Source organism: Phyllobates terribilis, unplaced genomic scaffold (assembly GCF_046119375.1).
Source record: "Phyllobates terribilis strain yellow unplaced genomic scaffold, ASM4611937v1 Scaffold_7__3_contigs__length_470593459, whole genome shotgun sequence".
Lineage (NCBI taxonomy): Eukaryota > Metazoa > Chordata > Amphibia > Anura > Dendrobatidae > Phyllobates > Phyllobates terribilis.
Window position 1 is genome coordinate 333,619,345 of NW_027362767.1, and position 14,516 is coordinate 333,633,860.

At 43.7% G+C, this 14,516-nt stretch overlaps 1 protein-coding gene and 1 long non-coding RNA gene across 6 annotated transcripts in view; one reads left to right on the plus strand and one right to left on the minus strand.

Moving 5' to 3' along the window:
* The window catches only part of AFF2 (ALF transcription elongation factor 2), a 692,736-nt gene extending 682,203 nt beyond the window's left edge, over nt 1-10,533 (minus strand). For all 3 annotated transcript variants that reach the window (XM_073641227.1, XM_073641226.1, XM_073641228.1), the window contains exon 1: nt 10,347-10,533. In XM_073641227.1, the coding sequence (XP_073497328.1) occupies nt 10,347-10,393 (47 nt within the window). In that variant the 5' untranslated portion in view covers nt 10,394-10,533. The remainder of the gene's footprint in view (nt 1-10,346) is intronic.
* The window catches only part of LOC141154802 (uncharacterized), a 489,862-nt gene that overhangs the window by 100,380 nt on the left and 374,966 nt on the right, over nt 1-14,516 (plus strand). The window lies entirely within an intron of this gene.

The following is a 14,516-nucleotide window of genomic DNA, read 5'->3' on the forward strand; positions in this document are numbered from 1 at the left end:
CACCTATTTCTAGTTTTGGATGTGCAGGTCAGTTTTTTCTGTTTATATGTATAGGCTTTGACTGAGCACTCCGCCTCTAAGCCACAGGCTTTTTTAATTGCAGCAGGATCTTGCTTTCCCTTACACAAGCAGATTTATGTCTCTTAGAGAGGAGTTCACATTGGTAGGGTCCTGATATAATGAGAAATGCCTTAACGTGGCTACCAGTTACACATGAATTGGCCAATTTATGCGCTACGATTTCTATTTTCTACAGCAGTAATGCTATTCAAATTTCATATATTTCATGTTCGCATACTTAGGGTTACAGAGTGTTACTTTGTTTGTTAGTTGTATGGAGGTAGCTGTTCCTAGTAAGCACCTGTTCACACCTATTTCTTGTTTTCGAAGTGCCGGGCAGTTTTTTCTGTCAGGTTCTCTTTAATGTGTGTAGAAAACCTGCAACATTAAAAGCTCATCCTGGGAACATAGCCTTAGTTTCCACATAATTTTGTTGGGTCAATATAGATGCCTGGACCCCATAAACCCTATCACCACACGAGTAATACATTAATAATGTGCGTCTAAGGCTACGTTGAGTTTTCTTATGAGATGTTATGCTGCGTATTTTTGAAAAAATGCAAGTAACCTATATTACTTAATGGGTGCAAAAATGGTGCAGAAAATCTGCAACATCAAAAACTCATCGTGGGAACATAGCCTAACAGCGCATTATTTTACATGGAGTGACGCCAATATATCACAGTATCACTACAATCATAAAGTAAAGCTTCTGCTTATAAGTATCAAGATATTCTGGAATGTGTTTATATTGACTTTATGTACATATGATCCAGATTAAGAAAGATTAGCACTACCATATCTCATTCTAATCTCACATGGAACCATTTACATTATGAACCTGAGGATTATAACAGCCCTTTGTAAGAATAGTATTTAAGAAGACAAATACTACTGTGTGTCACTGGCACCATAAAGATACACACATGATATAACACGTGCTCTTATGTGTGGTTGTCCTGAAGAAGGAGTCGGTGTGACTCGAAACGCGTTGACAATAAACCATCATATTACATCCGATTGTGGATCTCATCCCTCCAGTAAGCGCAGAACACTTCCATTTCTCTGGCAATCGTTACGTGCACTATGAAATCTTAATTATAGTTTATAGTATGACATCACAGGTGAAGATAATCACATAGTGGGTGAGAGGAGGTCCGCACATTAAAAAAAAAAAAAAGAAAGATAATCAGACAGAACGCACAGATGGAGGTATACAGAGAATACATACTCTATTCAATATTTTCCCTCCAATGGTAAATAGTCATTAAATTGATAATCACATGTATTCTATTTCTCTGTATAGTAACGTTATGATGATTTTAGCCCAAAGACTGAGTGAACACAGTAATTTTGCAAACAAGCCACATTTTATCTCCTGTACAGGAGCTGATTAGGGTTCACATTACAGCAATAATCACTCGGTGTAAATGCTCCTTAATGCTGCATTGAGCCACTTATCACGTATGGATATGTTCCTGGAGGTTTTCAGAGCTGAAGATATGCGAGATAGGTACAAACCATGAGGGCAGGGTTTTTTTTTTTTTTTTAGGGGGACTTCTAATAATTGTATTATAAAGTAGCCAGCCTAAACGGCTGATAACAGTGAGCAATAGATTGTAAGTAACAACAAAAATGTAAGTAAACTAGGATGTAGGTAAAAATTACATGAGCATGATATTTATTGATCTTCGTGCAGAAAACAAATCCTTGCTTCTAATCTTCCCACAGAAGCTTGAACTGGGCTAAAAAAAAAACTCTGTAAAAGACAGTAAGTGCCCCAATACATGTCATATAAACAGCTGGCTGAACTCAGCGATTTTATGCAGGATTGGCCGACCATTTAATGTGTATGGGGGGCTTCCTGACTATCCCGACAGATTATGCAGGGAGCATAAGATAAGGCGGTTGGGATCCAATCACACAGTCCTTTTTTTCAGAAGTTAGATAAATCACTGCCAGATGATTCTGACAGCAGCTTTTGCAGAGGACATAGGAACACTAGACCCATATAAATGTCCCTGTGAATTGGGGGGGAATCTAATATGTATGGTGAGCTTAAAGGGGTTGTCCACTACTAGGACAACCCCTTCTTGAACAAAATGTTTGGCCCCAATAAAATAAAAAAACCTATACTCACCTACTGTGCTGACAGTGTTCCAGGGGTGTCGGCACTCGCGGTCCCAGGGCTGTGATACGGTGAAATGACACAAGGTGCCCGGCACCCAATCAGAGCTGGCATCACCGTCTCCGCCTTCTGTCAAATCGAACATGAAGAGTAAGTCCAGGCTGCAGCTGATCTCTGACTTCCTCTTCATGTTCAATTTCATGCGGAGACAGTGACGGCAGCGCTGATTGGGCGCCGGGCATCACGTGTCACAACAACCGCACGGGAGCCCCGGGGAGAGTGAGTGCCGATACCATGGGAATGGCGCCAGCATGGGGGGCGAGTATAGGTTTTTTTATTTTATCGGGTCCATATATTTAGTTCAAAAAGGGGTTGTCCTAGAAGTGGACAACCCCTTTAAGCCATATGAACGGAAAGGGGGTGTCAGGGGAAAACAAGTTATCTTCTATCCACAGGATAGTGATGATCAGTGGGTTTCCAGCACTGAGCAGGATGGGAAACTTTTATCCCCATTACAATGTAGCAGCAGTGCGCACGCTCGACCCGCGATCCATTCATTCCCTATGGGGCTGATCAGTGACGGCTTTTTCTAACAGCACCATAGAGAAGCAGTGGTCAGACGACTTGCCCCCACATTTTGAAAAGGAGATAAAAATTCCCCAATCTGAGTGGGTTTAAGTGGTGGGATACCCACAGATACCTGGTAGGTAGGTGATAACTTGTTTTCTCTGGACAACCCCTGTAAATATGACACAATGGTGTAGATATGGCAAAATGGGCTACAAAGGCCCCTAGGGGCTGTCATAGTTGCCCCAGACAGTCACTTTGCCTGTTAGGGTATTTACATAGAAGGTTAGCTCTGTGACTTAACCTCTGCCTCAGTCTCTGGGGGTTGATGAAGGAAAACCTGGCTACAGCCCTGCATACAAGTCAATAGGCCCATACTGTACCTTCCTATGCCTTCAACTTCATACACAGTTTTTTGCTGTCGAATGCTGCATGAATCTGAAAGAAAAAAAAATTGTTGTCCTGCTCTATTAAATGCTGTCTTACAGATGTATTTTCCCTTAGAGGCACAGCTTCTACGGGAGAATATCTACATATTACAGCAATGCATAATACACCATATGCATCTACACTCAATAGGACTCCTTGTCCCTCTGCACAGACTGTGCACTACACACATGAAGCCTTAATATACACCTTCACTACCTGTTCACTAAAACCCTACGTGTCTTATATCCCACGGCTATTATGTATTAGGCTAAATTCCCATAATGAGCTTTTGATGTTGCAGAATTTTTGCACCTATTACTTATCTGTATCATTAGGGATCATATGTCCAATTGGTATACTGAACTTAGATTCTGAAAAAGTCCTTTAATAGTTGAGTTTGTCAAGGATGATGAAACTTGACTTGTCTTGTTCTAGGTTAATCAACATATATCTATACATCCAGCTAAGGGTAAGGAACGTAATTCCAAAGCTTCCATCTCTTGGTATACCTTATAAATTTGTTCTCTCTTAAAGCAAGCGAGAGTTCAAAAACTATGAGAAGAAATTCTCTCTACGATATCTGAAATTTTGTGAATAGCCTTTTGTTTCCACCTTAAAGCAATTAGTAATTTAGACATTTTTAATGCGTTTCTGCCATGGCAAACTCATTAAAAACGCATGTGGATTTTCCACACCTAATGCAAGTCTATGGGGAAAATCCACACGGAAAACTCTGAATACCCACAAGAAAAATTGACATGCTGCGAATTTGATACACGCACCGCCGGTCAGTTTACGCTGAATAAATAAGAATCCCAGTGAGCAGGAGATTTTTATAAATCCCATCCACTTTGCTGGAACTGTAAGACGCTGCGTTTTTGACGCAGCGTCAAAAACGCAATTAAAGCTGATTGTGGGAATGTAGGCTTAGACAAGGGAAATATTTAAAAATCCATTCAAAATGTTTGTTACAATGTTACAGAGGAAATGTAAATATTATTGTTATAATTAATATTCCTGCAATTATATATGTTAACACAAAATACCAAACAGCCCTTCACATGAAATGAATCCCACAGCAGAAAATTACAACCGAGCCCATGCCTAATAAAGACCCCTAATGACTCCATCCTCATATTACATTTCATTGTGAGTATTACATGGGGCACAAAATAAGTTTACGGTTTGTTTTTAGTAAGCAGTTAAAGCGGCCTTAAAACTTTACAATGCAGTAAGTGAAGGTCACACAAGGGTTCTGAAAACAACACATCTTGTAAAGAAAATCAGCAATAATCCAGAGGCACCTTCCGCACCAGCAATCCGATGGGCGTACTGTAGAGCCCCACCTGTTAAAGGGTTAAATGGAGCCAAATCGTTCAGGCAGAGACAAGTTGGGTATGCTCACAAGTAAACACCACTCATAGGCATCAGACAAGCATTACTGCAATGGAGATATAGTGATTTCACTAGTCTCAATGGTTATTTGTTATCTTCACCAGCAGTGATTCCAGGAGCAGATTTCCTGCTGCAGTCACTAAGTCAACACAATAAAACAATGACAGCAGACGTGGACCATAAAACATCTAATCCTGCCAGTGAGCAGAAGAATGCAGAGTGGTAACGTGCCAGCCATAGAATAATACCAGCATGTAGTAAGAATATGAATGCTTGTCGTCGTTAAGTCACATCTTACATTAAGGCTATGTGCTCACGATGCAGAAATGAAGCAGAAATTTTCCGGACCACTTCTGCATGTTCGTGGCAGAAAAAAACGCATGCGGATTTTAGATGCGTTTTTGAAGCGTTTTTTAGGCTGTGTGCCCACGATGCGTTTTTTAAGCGATTCCGCAGTGGCAATTCCGCTGCAGAAACGCTTAAAAAAACGCTTGGTAGAAGGCCTGCCATGTTCCCCAATGATAATCCGCACGTGCTGTGCACATGCTGCGGAAATTTCCACTGCGGAATATCATTGCGGAAAAAAACGCAGCACTACCAATTATTTTGCGGAAGCGCTGCGTTTTCGCCGCCATTGACTTGCATTGGAACGCATGTAATCCGCATCACTGCATCTTGCACATGCGGAACCCATGCGTTTCAATGTGCGGATAGTACCCGGGTTTGGAGAAGAGGAGACTATCCTCCAGACCCGGGTACCATAGAACCTGTAAAAAAAGAATAAAATAAAAAATAAATATATACTTACCTTCTGATGGCCCTGGTGTCCTTGTCTCGGCTTACCGGCAGATCGCGGTGGACTCAAGGACCTGCGGTGATGTCATTTAGTCATGTGACGGGTCACGCAACCGCTGACGTCGGCAAGTCCTTTCAGTGTACCGCGAGCTGCCGGCAAGTGGAGACGCATCGAATAAAGACACCGGGGGCCATCAGAAGGTAAGTATGATATTTATTTTTAACCATTCTTTGGGGTCACACTATATAAATCCATGCCGGTTGCATGGATTTATATAGTGTGACCAAGTTGTCAAGCACTTTCTAAGTGATGCTAAAATCGCTTGGAAAGCGCTTGTCAACCCGCATGCGGAAATGCATGTGAAGAACGCTTCACATCCGCATGTCCCTGGCAGGAAAAACGCATGTACAATCCGCATGTACAATCCGCATGCGTTTTTTCTGCCAGGAAGATGCAGAAATGCTCAGGAAAAAATCTGGAGCATTTCTGCATCGTGGGCACATAGCTTTAAGAGTTTTTTAAGAGATTTTACTTGAAGATTTGCCATGCGTTTTTCCAATGCATTGTATAGGCAAATCCGCATGCGAAAATGCACAAGAAATGGTTATGCTGCATTTTCTTCCGCAACTAAAATCCACGCAGAAAAAATCCTGACCATGTGCACAGAACTTGCAAAATGTCATAGGACGTCATGGGATAAGATGTGCAATGCGTTTCTGTTGCATTTCCGCACAGAAAAAAACGCACAAAAAACGCACCAAATCCGAATCGTGTGCACATAGCCTTAAAAGTTTTCTAGTTTGGAAAATCACTTTGCTATGACAGATTTTTATGGTAAGGTTGAAAGCAGAGGTTTCCTTCTGTTGCATGCCCCCTAAAATAAGCAGTGGGGAACGGCTACGTATTTGCACACCATTGTTTAATCAGTCGGGAGTCAAAGGTTTATGTAACCTTTAGGCTGTGTGCCCACGATGCGTTTTTAATGCGTTTCCGCAGCGTTTTTGCAGCTGCGGAAACGCATTAAAAACGCATTAAAAATGCATGGTAGAAGGGCAGCAATGTTCCCCAATGATAATCCGCATGTGCTGAAAAAACGCAGCTACCAATTATTTTGCGGAAGTGCTGCGTCTTCGCCGCCATTGACTTGCATTAGACCGCATGGATTACGCATCACTGTATATGTAGATGCGTAATCCAAGCGTTCTAATGTGCGGATAGTACCCAGGTGTAGAGGAGAGGAGAGTCTCATCCACACCCAGGTACCATTAAAAAATCTGTAAAAAAAGAATAAATAAAAAATAAATGTATACTTATCTTCTGTCGGCCCGCGCTGCGCTCCTGCTTGCTTCCCGGCACTGTGCAGTGAATTGAAGGACCTGCGCTGAGGTCAGAGTCATGTGACGGGTCACGCGACGCTGACGTCGGCAGGTCTTTCAATTCACTGCTGCCGGCAGCCGGGACCGAGCGAAACAAGACAGCGCGGGCCATCGGAGGGTAAGTATAGATTTATTTTTTTATTTTTACATTCTCTCGGGTCACAGTATATAAATCCATGCTGTTTGCATGGATTTATAAAGTGTGACCAAGTTGACAAGCACTTTCCAAGTGATGCTAATCTCTTGGAAAGCACTTGCCAATCCACATGCGAAAATGTCAGTGAATAACGCTCCATTTCCGCATGTCCCTGGCAGGAAAACGCATGTACAATCCACATGTACAATCCGCATGCGTTTTTTTCTGCCAGGGAGATGCAGAAACGCTCAGGAAAAAATCCTGAGCATTTCTGCATCGTGGGCACATAGCCTTAGGGTTTGTTCACACTGGCGTAGATTCTCTCTTGTGACAGAATTGGGCTAATTATGCTAATGAGACTCTGCTCCAACTCTGATCAGAGTTTGAGCAGAATGTCAGTTTGGTGTGATCCAATTCTCTCGCATGAGAGAATCACAGCACAGGTGTGGAGAAGAAGGAGAACTTGATTTCTCCATCTTCTCCATAGTGTGTCCAAGTAAATCTGACTGCACTCGGATAACATCCGAGTGCAGTCCGATGTTTTACACGCACCCATAGACTTGAATGGATATGCATGGTACGATTATCGGATGCACTTTTTTTCATGTCGAATCAGCATGAGAAAAAAAAACAGCATATCTGCGCTGCCCCATAGTATAACCCTGGGCTGGGTGCTATCTGATAAAACATCTGACAGCACTCGTCCGAATTATACGCTCGTATGAGCGAGCCCTTAGCAAGAGGGTAACACTTGGGTTGTTTCTACTCTGGCTGTTAAGAGATAGAACCTGTGTATTGAATGTATGCAGGGCTCCCTATTAGGGCTCGTTCACACAGCCATATTTTCAGTCTGAGTGCTGAGTGTCAGACCAATATTATTCAATGGGGCAGTGAAGATGAGTGTTTTTTTCACGGACCAAATCTGCGAGTGAAAAAAAAAAAATCGCAGCATGCACTAGTTTCTTCCGTAAATCGGATGAGATTCACCCACTCAAATCTATCAGTGCACAAAATAAAAATTGGATGCCGGAGGGAACGACAGAAGAAGAGCATCCGTTTATTAGGGATACGTGGAAATTCTGCAACATAGGAAACTGTAAATGGTCTTGAAAATGATTAATAGCTGCTGTAAAAAAAAACGGATTGTACACAGATGACAAGTGAGAAAAAATGAGTTTCCTGGATGAAACTCTGACCGATTTTACACGCGCTCGTGTGAACCTACTCTAACGGGGGAGCGGCATTGCTCGCAAACAAAGGATACTGAAAACTGTCCAAGAGCCATAAAATGAGTGAGGGGTAACCAGCACCTGGCCCTTCTGTCCTAGGTGACATGCCACTAGATTAGGAGGCGTATTTTAATGTATACTATGGGGACCCCAGTTTTCTATGTACGTCACTGGTGGGTGTCCATTATTTTGAAAGGGCGCTAGTTATTGGCTAAAGGAGACACCACTCTTAGCCAAAAGCAGGCACAAGAAAACCCCCACTTCTCTTTAGATCAGTATTAGCTAATGGGCAAGAAAGCAAAGTGATGTCAAAGCCTCACAACCCCAATGATATCACTTTTCATTGTATTCAAACCACTCAAATAAAACGCTTTAATATAAGCCTCACATAATATAATTCATTCCAGCAGAAAACAATAAAGCTTTTTATAGCACAAGGATAAGGGACGTTGTGAAAATGGAGTAAAGTGTCCACTTCTGGACCTGGTGCTGTGTGCGCACGGGTAACATTATGGATCGGAGTCAGAAACATGAAAAAAGGATATTTGTCACATCCTAATGACAGCTGCATTTGAATAAAACCATAAAAAGAACACGAAATGTTACCCATGAAGCAGAGCTGAGCTTAGCAGATGCGTTTGTCATTTGGCGTAATTGATGCCGTCATAATGATCTTTTATCTGGTTTAGCATAGGAATGCAGGTCATCAACGTGCCAAGGGCTGCCACAAACAGCTTCAAACACAATCAGCTCTGCTACATCCGCATTTACACGAAACACCAAATATTATTACAGACTGACTGAACAATACATTACAAACCTTACAAGTGTAAAATCCATTTATCCCCATCCACCGTACACATTCATCCCACAACTGCCCCCTTCTGACATTTGTATGTTTCCTAATAAATGATTCTCTCTAATTAAAACCAGAACGAGGTTTAAAAAAAAAAAAAAAGAAATCACAGCTCGAGGTCATCCATTTACCTGACAGCACAGCGCTGGCATCTCAAACATTTCCACAACCTGTCATGGAAGCCTTCAAAGAGGAAATGTCTATAGTTCACCACAACTTTTCAGCCACAAATTCCCATAGAGCAAAAGAATGAAATTTACAAAGAATGCACCAAAAATGCCCTACCATTAAAAGGAATAGGTGGGTCTAAATTCCAGTAGTAGTATAGCACCAACATATGCTATAGTGTAGTACAGTGAAAACATCTTGTAGGTCAATAACACTTCCTTGACAAAATTGAAGACATTGGTTCAAATCTACGAAATCTAAGGAGAACATCAATGTGCCAAAATAGGAATGGAGTAAGCGCTAGGTAAAAAAAAATATATATATATAGATATATATATAGATAGATATATATATAGATAGATATACACACATATCTATATATATATATATATATATATATATATATATATATATATAGCTAATTAATAACATATTCATAGATATATATTAGATGGATACAGATCAGATACACATACCTAACAATGTGTGTACATATACATGTATATAATATATATATATATATATATATACATATACTGTATGATCCTAATAAAGTATGGATGCAAATACATATATATAAATCTAAAAAAGTACCGGTGTGTGCATATATGTGTGCATACCTAACAAAGTAATAGAAAACAATAATGTACACACACATATATATATATAGACACACAATATACCTAGCAATCTCTGTGTCACCATGTAATATATAGCTATGCATCTGTCATCTTTCCATCTAGTCACTTATTAACCCCTTGTGTGACGGATGTGACAGGAGATAATGTCAGGCTCCTCTGATGTCATGCCACTGGCTATCCAGGACTACAGGGACCCCCTCCATGTACAGGGACCCCCTCCCTGCACACAGGGCACCATGACACAAGTGATACATTGTATCCACAACAGCTGTAACAAGTCGCATCTCCTGTGTGAGCCGTCGCTACCGCTGCTGCCGGTCAGGTGGGCTACATGAGAGCATCTGACGTGGTGGCATCTGGAAACTTAGCCCGTCCAGCGCTCCCAATCCGCAGCTTCCCCGGCAGATCAGCACAGGAGAGGGAAGAAAAGCGCACACAAATCTCTGCCAGCACCTGACTGACGGAAAGTCCCGGGCACACGGGGCGGCAGCCCTGGCACCGGGGGCACACACACCTTAACAAAGGTAACAGCTGCACAGCAGAGAAGAGCGAGGAGAATACCCACCACTGCTGCTCCAGCTCCCAGTCTCGGAAAAAGTCGAATAGATCCATAATAGCAGAGGAGGCAGCGCTGCGTCCTGCAGGGGGGAGCGGAGGTGGCCGGGATCAGGCACCGGGGGCAGGAGGTGGCAGTGTCCGCCCCGGGGAGCTCTGCGCTGGGCTCCGGCTGCTCGGCTGTGGCTGGAGGAGGCAGCAGCATCACACTGCGAGAGAGACAGAGCAAGTGAGAGACACGGGAGGAGGGGAGCGAGAGAGCAGCAGCCATTCTGCCAGCTGCACGGAGGAGCGCCCTCTGCTGGCTGCTACCAGCCGCACAGCCAGGGGAGAGGAAGAAGGGAAGAAAAACTCCGACAAGAGGCAGTGGGAGACAAAAAGTCATCCATCTATCTACTCATATATTTATCAGTGTTATCTATATTTATTTTACTCACTTATATAGCGCCATTAATTCCACAGCGATTTACAGACATCACCATCATCACTGTCCCCAATCTAGATTCCCTATCAGTATGTCTTTAAAGTGTTGGAGGAAACCGGAGAGCCTGGAGGAAACCCACGCAAACATGGGGAGAACATACAAACTCCTTGCAGATGTTGTCCTTAGTGGGATTTGAACCTAGGACCCCAGTGCTGCAATGCTAACCACTGAGCCACCGTGCTCCCCAACTATATACATACACATTTAATATCTATCTATATTTTAACTCATATACAGTACAGACCAAAAGTTTGGACACACCGTCTCATTTAAAGATTTTTCTGTATTTTCATGACTATGAAAATTGTACATTCACACTGAAGGCATCAAAACTATGAATTAACACTTGTGGAATTATATACTTAACAAAAAAGTGTGAAACAACTGAAAATATGTCTTATATTCTAGGTTCTTCAAAGTAGCCACCTTTTGCTTTGATGACTGCTTTGCACACTCTTAGCATTCTCTTGATGAGCTTCAAGAGGTAGTCACCGGAAATGTTCTTCCAACAATCCTTGAAGGAGTTCCCAGAGATGCTTAGCACTTGTTGGCCCTTTTGCCTTCACTCTGCGGTCCAGCTCACCCCAAACCATCTCGATTGGGTTCAGGTCTGGTGACTGTGGAGGCCAGGTCATCTGGCGTAGCACCCCATCACTCTCCTTCTTGGTCAAATAGCCCTTACACAGCCTGGAGGTGTGTTTGGGGTCATTGTCCTGTTGAAAAATAAATGATGGTCCAGCTAAATGCAAACCGGATGAAATAGCATGCCGCTGTGTGTGACGCTGGAAGCCCTACCCTGGGAGATGGGGGACTCGGAACCGGGTCCTGTGTTGTCGATGGGGTGCAGCCGTGGCCCGGACCCGCTCCGTGCCCAGGGCCGTCACATTAAAAAGGGTGGTATGGGCTTATCCGGGTTAAGTGGCTGATCTCGACTATGCCACCTGTGGCACCTCGTGAAGGCCACCAGCGCTGCTGCAGTCCGCTGAGGCAGGGTGTTATGGCAGCCGTCGTTGTTACTACTCCCCACAGGCGGAGCAGGGCCTCAGGGCAGAGAGACAGAATGGAGGGGGTAGTAGTATAGGAGTTCTGGTGCTGCGTGGTGCAGCGTAGTGCAGAATAAAGAGTCTGGAGGCCATAGGGGTTAACTTCCAGGGCTTTTACTCACGGTGGAGATTGCAGTTGAACGGCTTCTCCCTGCTCCTCGCGGAGTTCTGCGGTCACCAGAGACGGGGGGGTCCGACAACCTCCGAGTAAGTCCAGTGTTAAATCAGGACCCCGCACCAGAGTGTTCCTAGACTTCAGACCGGGTCCTTTCCTGTCTGTGTGTGTGTAGATAGAAAAAGGGTACGGGTGGCAGCTCCGCTCCTTCCATTACCCGGTGGGATTCTCAGGGCCTACCGGACTTCCCTGACCAGGACGTAGAGTGGCAAGGTCAGGTGTCGGGGGCCGGTACCCCTCTTGCAGCCGGAATCCCTCTGAATAGATCAGGTTGGCGAGGACAGGTGGCGTATACCGCTCCGTCTGCATCCCCCTGGGATCCATTTGCGGTGGAGCTACACTCCTAAGCTCCAGGCCTTCTTGGTCATGGTCCTTGACCGGGCTGAGACATACATTATCTGCAACCTGCCCCTCGACCCAAGGCCAGGGTACGAGGGCTGTGTCCCCATCCTCTGCAGGTACACACAGGATCCACGCTCAGGGAGGGAGGTCACGATCAAAGAACCCAGAACCAAAATGGATGTGTATTAAATATGAAATTTAAATTGTCACTGAAATGTGAATCCTCCACCCTCACCCACTAGTTGGTTCCCCTATCTCTTGGTTCCCCAGTCTCCCAACTTCCAGCAGGGGCAGCACCTAGTGCCTACTAGCCCCCTCTGGTGGGAGAAGTGTGGTGTTGGATGTGGAGGTAGGGTCCTGACCATCGCACTGTTCTTACCTCAAAGGAGGAACACTACACCCCATTAAAGAGGTGCAGCATCCCTGTGGCGGTCGAACCCTCAGGGGTGCCACAGCTGCAAGATGCTGTGGTAGCCATGCTGGTTCAGTATGCTTTCAATTTTAAATAAATCCCCAACAGTGTCACCAGCAAAGCACCCCCACACCATCACACCTCCTCCTCCATGCTTCACGTTGGGAACCAGGCATGTAGAGTCCATCCGTTCACCTTTTCTGCATCGCACAAAGACACGGTGGTTGGAACCAAAAATCTCAAATTTGGACTCCTCAGACCAAAGCACAGATTTCCACTGGTCTAATGTCCATTCCTTGTGTTCTTTGGCCCAAACAAGTCTATTCTGCTTGTTGCCAGTCCTTAGCAGTGGTTTCCTAGCAGCTATTTTACCATGAAGGCCTGCTGCACAAAGTCTCCTCTTAACAGTTGTTGAAGAGATGTGTCTGCTGCTAGAACTCTGTGTGGCATTGACCTGGTCTCTAATCTGAGCTGCTGTTAACCTGCGATTTCTGAGGCTGGTGACTCGGATAAACTTATCCTAAGAAGTAGAGGTGATTCTTGGTCTTCCTTTCCTGGGGCGGTCCTCATGTGAGCTTTGTAGCGCTTGATGGTTTTTGCAACTGCACTTGGGGACACTTTCAAAGTTTGCCCAATTTTTCTGACTGACTGACCTTCATTTCTTAAAGTAATGATGGCCACTCGTTTTTCTTTACTTAGCTGCTTTTTTCTTGCCATAATGCAAATTCTAACAGTCTATTCAGTAGGACTATCAGCTGTGTATCCACCTGACTTCTGCACAACACAACTGATAGTCCAATCCCCATTTATAAGGCATGAAATCAAACTTATTAAACCTGACAGGGCACACCTGTGAAGTGAAAACCATTTCCGGTGACTACCTCTTGAAGCTCATCAAGTGAATGCCAAGAGTGTGCAAAGCAGTCATCAAAGCAAAAGGAGGCTACTTTGAAGAACCAAGAATATAAGACATATTTTCAGTTGTTTCACACTTTTTTGTTAAGTATATAATTCCACATGTGTTAATTCATAGTTTTGATGCCTTCAGTGTGAATGTACAATTTTCATAGTCATGAAAATACAGAAAAATCTTTAAATAAGAAGGTGTGTCCAAACTTTTGGTCTGTACTGTATTTATTATCAGTGTTATCTATATCTATCTATATATATATATATATATATATATATATATATATATATATATATATACACACTTCTAGTATCTAAACCGAATAAGAAAAAGCAGCAAAGTGGAAAAAATGGGTGTAAGCTTCAGGGTACCGACCATTAACCCTTCAATCAATAGTAAAACAAAGAAATAGGCAGCACGCCAAGAATTGCAGAGAAAAGAAGTTTTTTTATTAACCCCTATGAATACCTTGGTAATGTAATGATATAGGTCAATTAAAGAACTTTCTTCCCTTTACTACAATCTGTGGATGTTGCCTATTGCCAGGATCAGGCCCATAGGCGAACAGGGGGTCCCCTGTGGCTTCCCCCAGCCCCCTGCCCTGGATCGACAGGACTCTGCCTACCTGCCCATAAAGTCATAGACCTGTCAGTCTCTGGCAGCAGACAGGGAGAGACTGCTGGGGACCCACCTGTCCAACTGGTCTATAGCGCCGTGTCAGTCCCGGCAACTAGAAAGTATGTTTTTCTCTGAAACACCGCAGCATTTCAAAGTGAAACATACCAGGCTGAGCTCGTACAGCCAGCGCCGGATA